The sequence below is a fragment of the Pempheris klunzingeri genome, chromosome 11, assembly GCF_042242105.1.
Source record: "Pempheris klunzingeri isolate RE-2024b chromosome 11, fPemKlu1.hap1, whole genome shotgun sequence".
NCBI lineage: Eukaryota > Metazoa > Chordata > Actinopteri > Acropomatiformes > Pempheridae > Pempheris > Pempheris klunzingeri.
This window is the reverse complement of record NC_092022.1, coordinates 8,912,590-8,930,195: the sequence shown is the minus strand read 5'-3', so window position 1 is coordinate 8,930,195 and position 17,606 is coordinate 8,912,590. Positions and strand designations below refer to the sequence as shown.

Below are 17,606 nucleotides of genomic sequence, written 5' to 3'. Positions count from 1 at the left end.
TTTTTTGGCATTCAGATTCATTTTAATGTGTCGAAAGGCAGCAAAACATGGAAACACTTGGATTTCCGCATATTCCCTTTTTAATTTTTAGCCAAATATACATTAGCAGCAGTATGGAATTAAATAGTAACCTTGTGCTCTGTTGTGCTGTTGGTACAGTGTCCAGTCCAGAGGTCCCTTCATGTTTGTTCCAGGCTGGCCAAGCACCACACAGGCAAATACATGGTCGATCATTTCTCATGACTTTTTTTCTTTTTTTGTGTCACTAGCATGCGGTACCCATCCCTTCCAGTAGCTTCCATGCCTTGTACCCACTTTATCATGGCTACTGGTCTAAAAAGATCAAGCTGAAAGAAACCCACCTGAACCGGGACCTTGACTTAACAATGATCCTCAAATCAATGCTTGCAAAGGAATCCAGACAATGAAAAGGCATTTTGAAAGTTCTTAGGGCACAGTTAAATGAACCTTTAATGGCTAGATGTGCTCCGTCTGCACTGGGATGATGTATAAACTACAGAATAAAATAAAAGGGGCTGTAAGAGAGAAATAACCATTTCACTCTGTCCTATGGCTGGCTGAGAGGATATGTGATCTTTGATTTACACTGGTGTACACGATGTAGAATGACACAGGCTTCAATACAAAGACAAAGACTTCAAAAAATAGGGGACAACAAGTGGAGATAGTTCACCCATGTAAGCTTGTATGTTGGGATGCGACGTTGATGATCAAGCCCATCGGCCCTTGCATGTCAGGAGAGCAGACATCAGCGGATTTCACAGTTTGTTTGTCAGATACTTTCATTATTTAGATACCAGACAACATCACAGTAGTGTAAATGGTGTCATTCTCTCAGTGGAGCCACTGTGATCACTTGACAGCAGACTTTAAAGCTGCCTTTTCTGTTGTCCGACGGGTTTAGATTTGGCACCCTCAAGCAGGCCCGTTAGACAGTTAGTAAAGTCGGCCCACAAAAAGGAAAATAAAATCAAGCCTCACAGCGGTTTCACTTTATTGAGACAATATTAGTGCACACAAACCTCTTTTTTTCTTTAAAAATACCATAAATTAGGAAAAAAAAAAAAAAAACAAGGAACAATATAAAACAAGCAAGGAAAAAAAGTGCATGTTAACCATGGTATACACCACATTGTCTTATACTGTAGTTTACAACCTTTTTTTCATTGTTGTTCTTGAGTATCTTTTTGTCTGCCTGTTGGTATGTGGTATGTATTGACATGTTTCTAGCTCGGATGGATATGTTGTGCCTTTGGGGGTCAGGGGTGAGATCCAGGCTGCTTCCCTGAGTTGTGTTCAACAGAAAGGGTTATGAGCCTAAAAACACGGACGTCACTACGTGGAACTACTCAGAGTTTACATTTGTGCTTTTGATCAGAGCTGTTAGGAATTCTTAGTAAATGGCATTTACCCCAGTGTAGCCTTCCCCTTTGCTGATAGTCATTTCAGAAGGCGTACATGAGGTAAAACAACAGGAACAAAAACCGCAAGCAATAAGCTTTTGGCCACTGAAATCCCTGGATTTTTTTTCTCCTTTTTTTTCTAAAGGAAAGAAAACATTCTATTCAAAGAGACTGCAAAAATATAGTTTCCATATGTTATTTGTACATCATGCCAACATATTTTGTGGGTTAGGATATTCTTTTTTATCAAAAAACAAGGTGAAAACAATAAAAGTAAAATCTACAAAGCATATGACTGAAAAATCACATCTAACCAAATCCAGAAATGTTAGCACCAAATTTCAGTTTCAACCTTTCAATATTGCAGGTTTGTACAAACAAGTTTGACCTCAACAGCTTATGAAAAAATTCAATGTTGGCAGTTATTTTAGCCGTTCCAGTTTCATCATCTGGATACTAGTATGCACTGAAGCTAATTCACTACCTAAATATTTACAAAAAAACTAAAAAAGAAATAAAAAAATAATACACAACTACCTTTCTAGCTCTTAAGACGTAAAGGGAAGGAACACCTGGTATATCAGTGGCCAGTAGAAAACCACAAGGATCCCGGCTGATATGTACTGTATTTTTGAATATCTATGTCATCCTATGGCAGTGATAAGTCACTGTTTTGAGGTATATTTTGTTCGCAGGTGTAGACGCAGCTTTAACACTCTGTCTCATGTTTACTAAATATGTCATCTGAGCGAGAAAAAAAATGCATCTGTTCATCATAAAGTGCTAGACATTGAATGCATTTTAAAAAAGCAGCAGACTGCTGCTGCTAGTAAGGCTAATCAAACAAGCTATCTAGGAATGTAAAATTAAAAATCGAGTAATGGCACTCAATTCATTTTTTTGTATTGCAGGTTGTGACTTTTAGACAGAACTGCTAGTTGTTATTTGTACTACCTTGTGCAGGTTAAGGCTGTTTTGCTTACGCTTTCATTAGCTTGCTGCATTGACAGTGAACAGAATTAATTGATGGACACCGTATTAGCACCCAGGATGATGTAGATATGTATTCTGGGTTAATGATATTCTTATTAATACATGAAAGATAAATCATTCTGATGCCACAATGTCAGCCTCTTATTCACTGTCAATGTCACAGCCCCAGCTACACTTTAACATCAATGATTCAAAGTTGTCATTTTATGGATTTTAATTATAGTTTTTTTTTGTGATGGTTGTTTTGTGTAAACCTGGTAAAAAAAACAAAAAACACAAACATTGTATATACAATCGGTCTCAGTTGGATTTACAACATATGACATATTGTCATGTAGTGTGGAGTGTATTCATCTATCATTTCAGTTATTATGAACTATGAATAGCAGTAAATTTGACATGTAATCCTCCCCCTCCAGATGCTGCAGGATGGTCGTCATCCTGTCCTGTGTCCTTCTGTTCACTACATTGCTACATTGGAACTGACAGTATAATGTGCCCTAGCATGAGGATGTATTCCTTTCCCAAGGAGTCAATCACTTGAAAAAAACTCCACCAAACCTGACTACAGTCTCAGCAGGAAACCCCTTTTTTTATAACAGCATACTGTAAATTCCCCTTTAAATAATGTTACTGTATTGAAAGGATAAAAATATGGCAGGTGAATGCCTTCATGGGAATCCCACACCCAACCCAAAAAAACATAGTCACCTTCACCCTCACTATTTTGCAAAAAAAACAAAAAAAAAAGAAAAGAGGAGAGGCCAATTTGGCAGTTGTCTGATGTACTATATATATCCCACTCTCTCCACAATGTTGCAGTGTAAGCTAAGTTTGGATAGTGGGGTTTGCAGTTTGGGAGTAGAGGTGCAAAGCGAGGAGAGTCAGGGGAGCAGCCTCAGATCTTTGTTGTTGTTGTTTTTTGTCGCTTTGGAAAGGAGTTATTAGGAGAAGACTTATATTTTGGTGTTTGTAATTCTTTGTACTCGTGTTTTTCTGTTTTTCTCTGCTCTTGTTTTGCATTTAACCTCCTATGTTTTGATAGGTTTTGGATTGATATGCGTTTTTAAAAGGAATGTCTGTTGCCCTGTGTTCAAGTGTGTGTATGCATGTTTTTAATATGTTTTGTGGTGCGCACGAAGCTGCTTGAATCTCACTTAGTCAATAACTTGATCTCATTGGCAAGAAGGGTGTTGAAATTGTAGGCTGGATCGGGGAGGTCGGGCAGGGTGGGAGCCGTGGACTGGCGGGGCGAGGATTGGGAGGGCTCAGCCAGCTCCGGGTCACTCTCACTGGAAGTAGAACCCACACTCATGTTGCAGACGGCCTCGGGTAGCGAGCCGCCGCCAGTGGGCACAGGGCACACCTCAGGCTCGCTGCTGGTCTCACTAGTGCTCGACACGACGGACAGCAGGGACATCTTACGGGTGAGGCGGCTGGGGAGCATTGACAGGGCGTAATCGGCGACAATGCCTGCCACATCCATGCCACAGGCCTGGTCGAAGGCGATGAAGCCCACATTGGCATTGGCCTCGCAGACCACAAATGAGCCATCATTGAGCTGCAGAAGGTCAATGCCACACACATCCATGCCGAGGATGTTAGATACTTCTATGGCCAGTTGCTTGCCCTGCTCGCTCAATGGGCACATCATACCTACACCACCTAATGATCCAGAGAGAGACATAGAGCTGGTTAATACAAACCACAGTCTGTGGTTCATTCACTTCAACATCCTGACTGTCAAAAATACTTCATCTATAGAGCAATCCTAAAAAAATATATATGTGGATGATTTAATTTCGCTAGAATCGAACACTACACCAGATCCACCAAGAGTCAGAGCAAGTGTCAACATGATCTGTTACATAAATGCAGAATAATCTGATGACTGATGTCCTGAATATGTCACAGCGCATTACCGCCTCGACTAGATCAAAACTGCACATGCTCTGACATTGAAAGTAAGTCTCATCAGCTGGAATGCTGTTGCACTGGATGTCTCTCGGGTGGATTCAGCACAAGCTTGTTGATTTGGCACCGTTACCCAAAACCGGTTTATGGAGCAGATGGAGCATTATACTTGATCAAAAATATATTGTAGGATTGAATGATTAGCGCAATGTGTGGCACACAGAGCAGTAGCACTTTACATTTTTTCTACAGGTCTTTGTTGAAAATGAATGACTATGAATTCTATGTCTCAAAAAATACTCGGTACGTGAAAACTGCCCTCTCTCCAAATCTGAATAATAACCAGAACAGCTTTGGTTAGGGGCATTTAACTAGAAATGTGTGTGATAGTGTCAATAGTTCAGTAATTCTGTGTGTCATCACTGACTCTCGGCGTCTGCCTACCCAGGGAGCAGTTGCTCTGCATGCGACCATCAGTGGAACAGCGTAGCATTGAGCCAATGACACGTCCGCCAACTAGGACGACCCGTACATCCCGGCCATGCGACTCCTTGACGTACTCCTGAAACAGGTAGGGGGTGTCGTGGCGGATCAAGTGGCACAGGTCTGTCAGGTGGTGTTTGTCCCGTGCCAGGAACACAGCCTTGCCTGGTAGACAGAAGGAGGGACAATTGAGCTTGTTTTCAGGCTCTCAGAATAACTAGACCTTTTTATAGTAACATGAAAACAAGATGCTTGCAGGGTCTGACAGTTGTGTAATATTAGTTTTATAATGGGGTTTTGCTGACAAGTAACTTCTTCTGCTGACAGCCTCATGCCAGTTCCCATTTCTCATATAATGGATAGGACACTCCTCTTAGCAGCCACAGAATTGCTTCTCACAGAGGACAGAAGACGTCTGTTTTAATTAGCACCTCTTGGCTCCGTCTCCTGGTTGTCAAGCACTCTGACCCCTGCTCCAGCACCAGGGAATATCATGTGATTGCTGAGTGTGTATGTGCACATTGTGTGTAAGTGACAATCCAAATGAGATGACGAGACAACCCCCTGGTAACATCACGAAGATGAGAAGATGGACAGTGGCAGGCGGGATGTAACACTTTATAAGTCAAAAACAAGACAAGCAAGAAATCATGGTCCTGTGACTCATGAGACACATTGACATAACATTGTTTGGACATTCACATTGCAACAACTAGTCAGGGAGAACACATAACATTTAGATTTGGGATATCGTACAAACCTATCAATACCAATGATAATTCAGAATTTGAAATACACCTATATATTTACTAACAGGCCTTTATATTTGCTCATGAGAAGGAAGGCAAGCTGGACTTCGGCCACTGTCAATGGTCAACCATAGACGAGAGGAAAGCAACACTTGAGATGCCATAAAAAGACTCCATAAAAAAGGTCAAGTTAGTGGTTGACCAACGGCTGCTTTCCCTAACAATGTGCTCTGACGGCGGCCTGGGCTACCCAAGGTCCATTGTTATGCCTTCACACAATGGCAGAGCCATTCAAGTGTCGATAACTATGAATAAGAAAGGGCTAATAGGTCAGCTGACACTGGGCCATATCTCCTGGACTAACAACATTAATGGCAAGGCTAAAACTTTCCACACAACTCCAAATCAGAAAACGAGGGTCAATTTGTAAACTACAAACAAAAAAGATTATTCTGGCAGCCACACTGCAAGCATTTCAACCGTGTGTTTTGTGTTTATTACGGCACCACAGTCCTAATCATTTAACACTCTGTTAATGAATTTCGTATATGGGTGGACTGAGCTGCCGTTAGGGGCCTGCAGTGTACCAATTTTTGAGGTGTGGTGTAGTCAATAGAGCTGATCACAGGAAGAAATAAAATGCCGATCTCACCTCTGTGGCCACGTGCATTCTTCACCACCACAGGGTAGCCCAGTGGCTCTGCCTCGTCAATCATCTTACGGAAGTTGTCATGTCCTCCTGGGAAACGCATGCACAAACACAAAGCAGGCACACACACATAAGTACAAAAATGCACCCCACCAGAAGTGTAAAATAGATTTAAAAATTGTCTTTGTTTTGATAGCATAGTTCACACATTACAGACGAATGAGCAGGGTGGGGGAGGGGATGCAGCCCGTTTCTATGGCAACAGAAGTGACTCAAAACAGCACGGCTGTAGGAGTGTAGTCCTGAGCTTACACTTATTTTGCTGCTTGATTCATGAGATTGGAACACAGCAGTCACTGAAGGATGCATTAATGTGAAGCAGCTGACCATATCTGACACTGATTCAGAACGGCAGCGTGTAGCAACAGCTGTGCTTCAGCTTTCTCTGCTCTGCCTTGAGAAGTTATTGAAAAATGTGTAAAAAATAATGAAAATGGAGGCGTTAATGACTGCTTTCCCTTTGCTGTTTCCATCACCATTTCCCTGTGTGTCTCTCTCACCATCTTTGTTTGCCTGTCTGGTGTTATGTGGCATTCAGTCAAGGGAACAGATGTGACCTCCCCTGTCATGAGGCCTTTTTCCAGATGCACTGATTCACATGTGTTTTCAGTGAGAGGGAGAAAGAACAGAGGGAGCAGAGGTGGAGACAGAGTGGACAGAAAATGTGTGGTCAACCACGTCATACGCTGCTGAGATTGAGAGCAGAAGGGAGGCAATGGCATCTTTTATTTTGAAAAATCATGAGGGGGGGGCATGGGGTGGGGCGTTGAGGGGGTGTTACATAAGCTTTCCAGCCGCTCTGCATGCATCGCCTGGCCTACTGTGCAGAGAGACGAATGGAATGTAGGCCAAACACCCCCTCCTCTTTCTTTCTTTATTTCTTTCTCCGTGTCTGTATCCTTCTCTCTCTGCTCCCACAAACACCACACCACTGTCGATTTTTGGAAAACAGTTAGAAATGCGTGGTGCTGGTTGTCAGCCTTTGTTTTGCTTAATAAAATCAACAAACTACAACAAATAAAAACATCAGTCTGGTTTGAGGTGTGAGGTACCCTGCCTTTATCAACAGTAGGTTAAAACCAGTGGTGTTTGTGAAGACTATGAATGCATGTGGTTTAGTAGACAGCTATGAAGATTTGACCAAATATGTGAATGGGATTTTCTCTCTGTTGTTTAAGTTATTGCAGTGGAGTAGTGATTATCTGACTGATGGCTTACTGATCTCTTATACAGTCACACATGGACTAAAGCTTGTGATGCAACTGTAATGTAATGTGAATGAAATCAAAACAGTCTAGACGATGCAGTTATATTCCCTTATAATTTGTTCATACATACTTACAATATTTCCTACTATTTAATTTCCCATAAAGTATAACTTGTGTTCACTCACTTAACTAAACTTGACTAAAACTCTTTAAGCCATATCTTTTTTTTTTTAACTAAACGCAAAGCATGATGGAAACAATTTGCAAGGAAACTTAAGTATGAAAGAATTTACACTGGATGCTGAGTTGACTGGCTCTGTGGGACAGATGCTGTGATAAACACTTCTAATAGAGCCAGAGTGTCTATGTTCATTTATTTTAGCGTTCGTTTAATATATTCTGCTCAGGGAGTTAAAGTCTGTACATTCATTCTTTAGTATGCACAGAACCCCAAGAGCCCCACGTAAGGGACAATACAGTGTGGACTCATCCAACTCAAGTCCTGTACATGATCTCCCTACACACTGGGAAATAAATGTATTAATACAGCAGTTTCATCACGTATTTATCAACTGACCTGCTGATTATATATAGTTACAATAACACAGTGCTACCACAACACAGCAACACTGTGAGAAAGACCAACGTCAAGTATTGATTTACCGTAGGAGAAGGTGTCAGGAAGAGGCACCCCATGGCCGGCCAGCTCCTGAAAGGTCCAGAACTTGTTGACGCAGTTGAGTATGGCCTGGGGCCGGTTGATCAGCCGACAGCCCATCTTCTCCAGGTGGCGCAGCACCGTGATGTCACTGTCTGACTGCACCCAGGGCGTGGGCACCCGAACCACAACCACCTGTGGATAAGATGTCACCAATTCCTGCTCCACTCGCAGACCTGGAGGATGATGTGGTGGTGGGGGAGTGGGGGAGTAGAAAAAAACATGATCATGAATAAAAATTTACAAATGGGTGTACAAATTATAAAAAAAAACTTTGGACCTAAAACACATACATACAGTAAGTTCTTCAGAGCAACACCTGATTTGTCTTCTCTAAATGACACATTAGAAAGTGATCCGTCATTGTTTATAGCTACCATTACATCCTAAAATCATATTTACAGTAGCTGGAAACATTGAGAAAGTGGTTGGTAAGATTTTTAATCCATCATCTACTGGTGGAAAAGTTTACTCCTCTTATGGAGACTGTTTGTAGACACTGCTCCAGTTGTCACCACAGCTCCGGCTGAGTTGGCCAGGTTACAGGACGAGGCGGAGACAACCAGCTCCAAGGCTGGTGGAGTTAAGCCATGAATTTGGAACCTGCCTAGCCAGCTGATATGATAAATTACACGTTGCCCGTATCCATATACACTACAGTACTCCTCTGCAGCGCTGCCAGCTCCTCTGGCTTTTGGGCCAATACTTGCTGATATGCTGACACCACACAGCACTTTGCTTTAATGTAGGGCAGTGGAGCAGGGAGAGGTGTCTGAAACCCCAAGGGTGCATATCTTAAATTTAATCACACATGAACACGTCCTGCATGATTAGAAACACTATATTGTATTAGATTAGTTTAGTTCTTTAAACATTTTAGGATAATTTTGAGTACACACTTCAGTGCCTTTCCTTAAATTAAATGGTAATAATTTCTACGCTGTCACAATGCAAAATCATTGTTATCTATGCACTGAAATTCATAGTGTTTTACTGAAAGTCAAACTGTTCAATGTCTCAGCCTGACACCCCTTTTATTATGCAAATGTCAGCTAAGGAAATACAACAGGCTAACTGAACTCATCTGAATAGGTCACTGGATCAGCCATTTCAATTCAGCACAGCATGTATAAGCCATGGAAAACAGGGGAGACATGACAAAGAGAAGCTTGTATAGCATGATGGCGGGAATAAAGCTGGTGTAACATAGTATACACTAACTACAAGGCTAAAAATCTGCCACATTTCAATGTTCATTGGCCATTTCCAGTCTCTATCAACAGCTATGTGGATCTGCAGGACAGAATAAGGTTTTGAAATAACAGAATATTGGCTTAATATTTGCCAGACACAGATGGCAGCTATAGCCAAAGAGTTGGCAGCATTGTACTGGTGAATGGTGTTACTTTGTCACCCTGATTGAGACAAGGAAACAGAGATAGACTGTGAGATTTTTGAGCAGGCGATGCAACACGACAGCTCATTAGAAAGAACAGACTGGGTACACCAAACACACCAAAATGTGTGTACGTGTGGGTATGCATATATATACCACACGTACATGTATACACGTATACATATATCTATATGTATGTATACACACAAGAGTATTGAGGCGAGGGGACACATTTACCGCTGGCACACCTCTACCGTGACCTAAATTTCAGCCATCTTAGAATCTGCATGTTCCCAATAGTGACAGCACCACTGGCTGAGATCACCAGAGGTCACGAGAAGCTTGATGGTTCTTGCATAAGTCATAACATCAGACAGCTATTGCTGTGTCGGCGGTGTGCCGATGGATGCACTGTGCATCACGCACACACAAAGGGTGGGACCAACACTTGTGTTTAGGATCATTCTCTGTACAGACAGGTAATGGGGAGAACAAGAGGAATGCAGCAGGCAGAAAGGGATGGAGATGTCTTGTAGCCTTAACACAGAGGAAAGGAGGAACGGGAGGACAGCCGCTCCCTTTTTTCTTTTTCTCCTCCTCCTTATAATCTCAGTATAGAAGCAGGAGGATTCACTGTCTCTCCCGCCCTATTCAACACTCTCACACACTGATCTGATTGTGCAGCCTTTGAGAGCACTGTGAGTGGTGTTACAGTGGGAAGTATCAGGGGACGTGGTCTCATGGTTTTTGACAGACAGTATTCACTGTTCACGGTGCTCGTCTCCATCTCCAGGGGAACCAAACAGAGACCAATGAGGCAGCTGGATGAATCAGTCCTATTCATTTGGGCAAGTTTTCATGTGCACTGCACCGCCTGTCATGTGACCGTTGCAAAAACATTCAGAAACCCTCCTGACCAATTTGGTGTATAACAAAAGCAACATAGGTTTTTGTGTGGCAATGTCTACATTTAGTGTGGGTGGGACCTGTTTATAGTGTTTTTATGGTTCAATGGACTGTATATGTGCGTCCCACTTTCAATCTGCCTGACAAAGCTAACAAGCATAACAAACATTCCGCTATGCATACCGCTGCAACGTCACAAAGCAGGCGATGCTGACAAACGCTGTGCCAATGGCAAGTGGATCCTGCCAGCCCTGAAAGCAGTCCCAGTCTGGGTCTGGGTATCCTGTATAAATTAGCCTGATGGGGCAGCAGGTTCCCCCGATTCGGTTTGGGCCAACAATGCCTCCAATGCTCTATTTGGATATCTGTCATCAGTAACACACATCAGACAAAAAACATATACTGTAGGCCTACCGTGAGGCCAAGCAAAAAAAAATCTTTTGTTCATCAGCACAGAGGCCACGCATATCCTCTGTGAGTTAGCATGTATACTGTATAGCTGATACTGCTACTTTGCCAATTACAGTACTTGAATTGAGGCAGACAAGACATATCATGAGACAATGAAAAAAAAAATTCAGCAAAGTAGAGTCTGAATGGCATGTAAACATACCAACAAACACAATGAATTTCCACTTAAGAATTCCCAGATTTAAACTTCACAGGTTCCTCACAGGTTAGACTGGTTTAAGGCTGGCAAGTATCTCCATATTTCTGTGTGCTTTATGTCACATGAGATTTAGCATGGTCACATGATAATGTTTTAATATGGTCCAATCACAGCTACACTGATAGTGTTTTGCCTGATTTGCTGGAGGCTGCTGCCAACTTTCTGACACAATAGAGCATTGCTTCTCTTGTACATGATTTATGTGGTGAAATGTGCCGTTATGAGCCTCTTTGGAAGCATCAATAAAATGCAAATACACATGTTCAGAAGGAATGTCAGAACCTGCAAATGAGATACTGACATGTTCAATCAAGTCAAAGCCCCAGAAAGTCTGTACATTCCCTTAATTATCATGAAACATGACATATATTTGCTAAGCATTTATAAAACATATATATGTTGCAGCAAAGAACCTGCAGGGTGCGATAAACAACGACAAAAGAGGGGTGCATCCATAGATAAGTTGTTAATGGGATCAAGACCCATCAAACCTTAAAGTTAATCACCATATCGTCTAATTTCTAAAAACATGGGGAGTCTGTGCTTCATAAATAACCAAACAAATATGGGCATTAATGCTACAGTATCTATCTACTATCTACTATGTTGATGCTGATATACCCTCACATGTCTGGTGGTAAAGATACTAAGCCTGCCTTAATGTCCCATCTCCCCATTCACTGACATAAGAGTGTGACATTATCATCTTTGGGGTAAAAGTGTTTCTTCTGGCATCAAGCATCACAAAGAATAGTGACATCAATTCATATCCTACCCGTTTTAACGTCTTGCAGTGGAAAGCATAGGATGTAAAATGTCTAGCTGAGTGCTGAGTATGGCTGTCTTATGTGAGGGGCCACATCACTGGCCATTAAGACATAATGGTGTGCACGTGTGCACGTACTCATCGCTCCTCTTCGGGGCACATTGAACCCATTAACTTCAGTGTGAAATGTGGACCTCAACCTGACTTGAGAACACACAAATGAGCCAAGAGAAAGAGAAACCCTTGGAAAAGTAAGCTGTAAAAGTGTTATCCGTTTTAGGGTGGCAACTGCATTCTGACCTGCCCTAAAACAAATACTATCTGTGCAAAAACTTTTTTGTTTAGGTTGTTTAATATAGCATCATTTAATAGAGCAATGTTAACTTTGCACCACAGCATGTAAATTTCCCCCTCGTGGGACTAATAAAGGAATATCTTATCTTATCTTCTGGTATCACAGTCCCGTTTTTACACCTGTTTCCCATATAATTTTTACTTTGAAATTCCATGCATTCATTTTAGGACAAAATGTTTCCTTATGCAGCCTCTAAATATTGCTATCTTGTGAATTCCTGAAATAGTTTAGTTAAAGGTTTAATCAATATTTAGGGACATTTTATTCGAAATGCACCCAAAACAAGACAGTGGCGTTAAATAACTCTAACCACTTTAAGAAGTGGCTGGTGACCACTGATCAATGCAGAAACAATGAGGATTGTTAACAATCACTGAACTTGTCTCATGTGACTGCACATGTTGTGGTATTTCCACAATTGCACTGTACTTCTATGGTAATCCAAGTAGAATGTCACACAGCCTGCATATGATCTATTTTGATAAAGGCAGTGCAGTCAAGCTGGCAATTCCTGTTTGTACTTGGCAACCGAAAGTACCTTATAACCCCAAAGTTTCTGTATTGTGGGTGAAAATATAGTGTGGGTAATTCATATGAAGAAAAGCTGCATGTAGTCCTAAACATACAGAGTCAATATGAACTTCAGGACCCCAGCCACAGAGTATGTGTTCTACGGCTTCCTGTGCAGCAAGCCTACGGCGTGGCCAATCTGTCGGCTGGCTGTTAATCTGTGATGTCAAGCCAAAGCTTAGAAGACATTTACTGTGTGCAGACTTGGGGGCCAGCATGGATTACAGGTCATGCTAACTGGCCTGCTCCAGTTGTCTGTATCTTGCTAAGATACAGGTCTAGAGAGTCGTCCACCTACTTATCTGTATTGGCTAATGTGGTCTCATTCTCAGGGTGTCTCCTTGATGTGTTTAGCATTTTATGATATCTACAGATTAGTCTGCTCTATGAAAATGCACTCTGGAAGTGTTCATAAATGTTCCTTTGGCTGTACTATGTGCAACATATGCCTTTCACTTTAATATTCCATTGCTGGCATTTGAACACGCTATACAGTCAACCTAATGTAACAGCTACGAGGGACAGGCTTCTCAGGCTCACCTCTATTCATGCCACATCCTCTCCCAACTATTCAGCCTCTGCCAAAACCAGCCAACTCTTTATGTGTGAATTGAGACCCTGCACAACTGTTCACCTGCAGCCTTTTCCCACCTCTGTTTTCACCATGATGCAATATCATTCAGCATCAGAAAGTATGAAGTCGGAGAGTTTAGAGTCTAGTAGGCTAATCATAGAGAAGGCACTGTTCTCTTTGGCTCCTGCAACTATGCAAATTGTGAACGCAAGTGCTTATTTGCGGTAAGACCATATATAAAAAGAAAGACTGAAAATTCACAGCAACATAGTCAGGTTTGATATGGACAGATGTGTCCAAATAAGGACCTGCTATACTAGGAATCTGTTTTCAGGTAAAACAGCCGGAAGAATTAAACAGGGTATGTGAGTCAGTGTTGTTGCTGTTACATGAGCTATTAGCTCCCTGTGTGCCCAAGTAATAATCTAATGCAATTAAGTGAGCAGCATTAGGGTGTGTTGTTATGAGCATGTTTCATTCACACCATAACATGCAAACACACTTATTCAGGCTTCACATGAACAACAAGAACCTGCAAAAAAGATACTAACTAACTTCTGAACAAGCGGTTGTCCTTTGGGGCTGTAACATTTACAATGTGGTCACACTGTAAATGTTACATGTCAAAAAGACTGTAAACTATTTATCGTAAAACTTATCATATATTTGCTAAGCATTTTTATAAAGTAACTGTTACTTTACAACAAAGAACTTAAAGTGTAGGGTAAACAACAGCAACAGTGGAATATACCTACATTATTAGTGCGATTAGGGGCCATCAAGGATTACAGGTCATGCTAACTGGCATGCACCTGTTGAGTGAATCTTGCTTGCAGGTCTAGACAGCTGTCTACTGACCTGTCTGTGTTGGCTAATATGCTCTAATTTTCAGGGAGTCTCCTAAATGTATTTAGCACATCATGATATCTTCAGGTTAGAATACTCTTCAGGTTGGATTATCCAGCCATGGTGACAAAAACTGCACTTTTATGTGATTTTCACATGGTAGGTATTCTGTGCAAATGCCACAAATAGCCCTAGGATTTGTTTATGTTGACAAATATTCATTTACCTGTACTATGGTATGTGTAATTTCTTAAATGCAGTGCACTCTACTTTAATACTCATTCTTGGCCTTTGAAACCCCATTTTGAATATAAAGCTTTGCCATAATGAAGCTTTACAGTGGATCTGATGTAACAATATATAGTCTGCGAGGGACACACTGTTTATCCTCACCCCTACTCATGCAACATCCTCTCCCAACTATTCAGCCTCTGCCAATGCCAGCCTACACCATTTAGGTGTTAATTGAGACCTACATGCCTCTCATCTGGTGACACGGCCCCACTTCACACTGACCCGACGAATTCCATGTGTATCTGTTTGTTGAGAGTTCCTGCTCTTACGATTACTTTATCAAGGCTTCCTGGGCCAGTACTGTAAAATGTTGTCATTTCATAACAAGCAGAACACAAGCGATATGTTCTGGACAAAATCTCACCTAAATGATGACAAACGATTGATTGAAGTTCTGTGACAGAATGTGGGTAGCGGAGATAAGGTAAAATACAACAGTGAACCTCACACAGCAGATTAGTAGATTAAGATAATAGGTCCTTAATGGATTTCAATTTGACTGTGACCATTTAATCGATTATCAAGCAATAAAAGTAAACAGGTCCTAGTTATGGATGCAAAGTAAGATCTGCTTGTTTTTTGGCTTCTGGTTAGACAATACTCATTTCTAAGATGTCACTTTGAGTGCTGGTTGCAACTGATTAAATCAGTGCCTTTAAGATTTTATATACAAAAACCCAACTAGTCTATTTGCCCTTTCTGTATGTAAAACGTGTTCACATGCTAGTGTCTTTTTCTCTGGGGAAATCTGCCTCCTGCCAAACGAAATGCCCAGATCAGCACGTGAGAGAGTATCATAAAACAGACAAATTCAGCCTTAAGAGCGACTCAGTGTGCAGCAAAATTACACCTATTCAACATGTCTTGATAAATAAATCCCCGTGCTCCTGGTACATTAAAAAAACGCTATTCCCCTGTTACTTCAGTGCTTAAGTAAATCTTATCATCCGCGGCATTGTTGGGATTGCAACGTGTTCAGCGAAATTCAATCAAGCATCATCACTCCCCTGAGTCTGGAGGCAGTCTAGCTGGAAAGTGGGTTAGGCGGTCACGGCTGTGGCTATACTTGGCTCCCTTGCTAGCAGGCAGACCGGGCTAGCCCCTCGCTTTACGGCAACATAGTCCCCAAACAATACCCACCTGCCATTAACTTTGTGGGACGCGTGTGGGACTGCTGTTTATGCTAAAACAATCCACGTTACGCCGCACCGTTAACTTTACACAGTTCACGACCAGGCATCTGTTGTCTCTGGTAAATGTGGGATACTTGCCTAATTGTCCCTCGCAGATCGTAAGCACGATTTGATCCATGAGAAGAGAGCGGAATTCAACATCCTCATCGGCGCAGCGCTCCTTCAACGCCCGGAGGATCTGGACTTGGGGGTACTCCTGGCTGATCCGCCGGTCGGTCACGAACCAAAGTCGGGAACACATTGTGGATGTGTGGATTCAAAAAGTAAAAAAAAAAAAGATAGAGGGAGAGGAGGCAGGTGAGTGTGGTGGCAGCGAGTGATCCGGCGGTGGAGTAGCACAGAGATGCTCACACAATGGAGACCCTGGGCGGCTAGCAGCACGAGCAGGCTGTGATGTGGCTAAAAGCAGGACCGCGGGTCAACCGTCGTCTGGACCGAACCGGCTACGATGAACGCGCTTCTTTATCACCTTTGTTTCCCTTCATTTGCAGCCATTTAGCCAGTCCAGGGCCCAGTTACTAGCTAGCTGAATCCAGACCGCGCAAATTCGACGGAAAATAACGGCGTGTAAACCCGCAGAAACTTGTCTCTTTCAGCGAAGAGGCAGCTCGTGGCACTATTTGCCCGCCGGGGCGAACAAAGCTGAAGCTGCGCCGCTTTTTTTTTTTTTTAATCTTCCGCTTGTCGATTCAAAAGTAGCAATGAAGTTTCCCCGCGACTGCAGCGGCTGTAATGGGTGCTGCGAACCGCAAACTCGTCGGTTTGTTACAATAAACTAAGCTAACCCACAACGACTGCCCTCTCCGCTCCGTTTTGGCTGCTATCCACGCGGTGCTGGTGCTGAAAAGTGCACGCGCTTCGTTTACAACTCCACTTCTCCGGTTCGCTCGTGCGCGGCGGAACGAGGCCTGCCCCAAAAATAAAGAGGGTTTGGAGGGAACGCGGCCAATCACGAGTCCCGCACTTCCTCCTCGTCCAAACAGCGCGCGGGCGGTGTGGGCGAGCCGCGGCCGGTCCGACCAATGAGGTGGCTCCGCCGAGTTGTGGCGAGGGCGCGCGTGGAGCTCTAAATGAAGCGGCGTGTGGTGACTGCGCACGAGACCGCGCGCCTTTCCGAACCGGTTCAGACCAGACGGCGCGAGGAGGTTTGGCGAATACCGACGGCGCTGTTTCCATGCCGGAGTGGCAGGAGATGAAACAAGGTCACCACAGACTCTACGCGTCTTCGTTGTATTCTCCTCTGTGTTGAGTCGACGTGAAAAAAACAAACATTTGCTTGTTTTTTTAAACAAATTGGTTGAATGTAGCCCGTCGGGGGTGCTCTTCCAGGGACAACCGTGTGAGTTGTGAAAGGAAACCACATCCATGTGATAATGGTGTGAATTTATGCGGGTGACCCACTTCCCTCGTTCTCTTCCTCTCTCCGTACACATATCATTGTGGGTGGGTGGTAACTCAGGCTAACAAGTCACACACATGATACACATATGTTTAAATTCAGCAGGACTTACTAAGAACGCCCTTAAATCCACTTTGAAAAGCAGACGTTCCATCTTACTCCGGAATTTGCTTAAGAATCAACACATTTTTAAGTCGTATTCAGTGTAAAAATAATCCAATGGCAGATGTCTGCATAACAATGAATGACTTGCCAACAGTGACTGCTAATAGCTAATTCGGCACACTTTTAATGGAGAAAAATTGCCAAAATGTAAATAAATATAGGCAAAAACTGCTCAGTTAACTCAACTTCCTGTTTACAGCCCCCAAAGAGTTGTGGGAAATGTAGTTCCAAACCCTAAGTGCGTTGAAACATAAGACAAAGACAATAAGACAAA

The 17,606-nt window shown here is 42.6% G+C and overlaps 1 protein-coding gene across 1 annotated transcript; it reads right to left on the bottom strand.

The window, feature by feature from the left end:
- Positions 1–3,117: 3,117 nt before the first annotated feature.
- Positions 3,118–16,079, bottom strand: rimkla (ribosomal modification protein rimK-like family member A). The gene is made up of 5 exons (XM_070839977.1): positions 15,847–16,079; positions 8,144–8,374; positions 6,216–6,302; positions 4,776–4,979; positions 3,118–4,082 (listed from the first exon to the last, which is right to left on the bottom strand). Exons 1-5 carry the CDS (start codon positions 16,007–16,009, stop codon positions 3,571–3,573), a joined length of 1,197 nt encoding a protein of 398 aa, XP_070696078.1. The 5' UTR covers positions 16,010–16,079; the 3' UTR covers positions 3,118–3,570.
- Between the last annotated feature and the right edge of the window lie 1,527 nt (positions 16,080–17,606).

Excerpts from the sequence above, each read along its gene's own strand:
- rimkla (XM_070839977.1), bottom strand. The coding sequence starts at position 16,009 with ATGTGTTCCCGACTTTGGTTCGTGACCGACCGGCGGATCAGCCAGGAG. Across the intron at positions 8,375-15,846 it reads GATCTGCGAGGGACAATTAG|GTCTGCGAGTGGAGCAGGAA; the intron begins GCAAGTATCCCA and ends ATCATCCTCCAG. Across the intron at positions 4,083-4,775 it reads GCAGAGCAACTGCTCCCTGG|GTGGTGTAGGTATGATGTGC; the intron begins GTAGGCAGACGC and ends CTGGATCATTAG.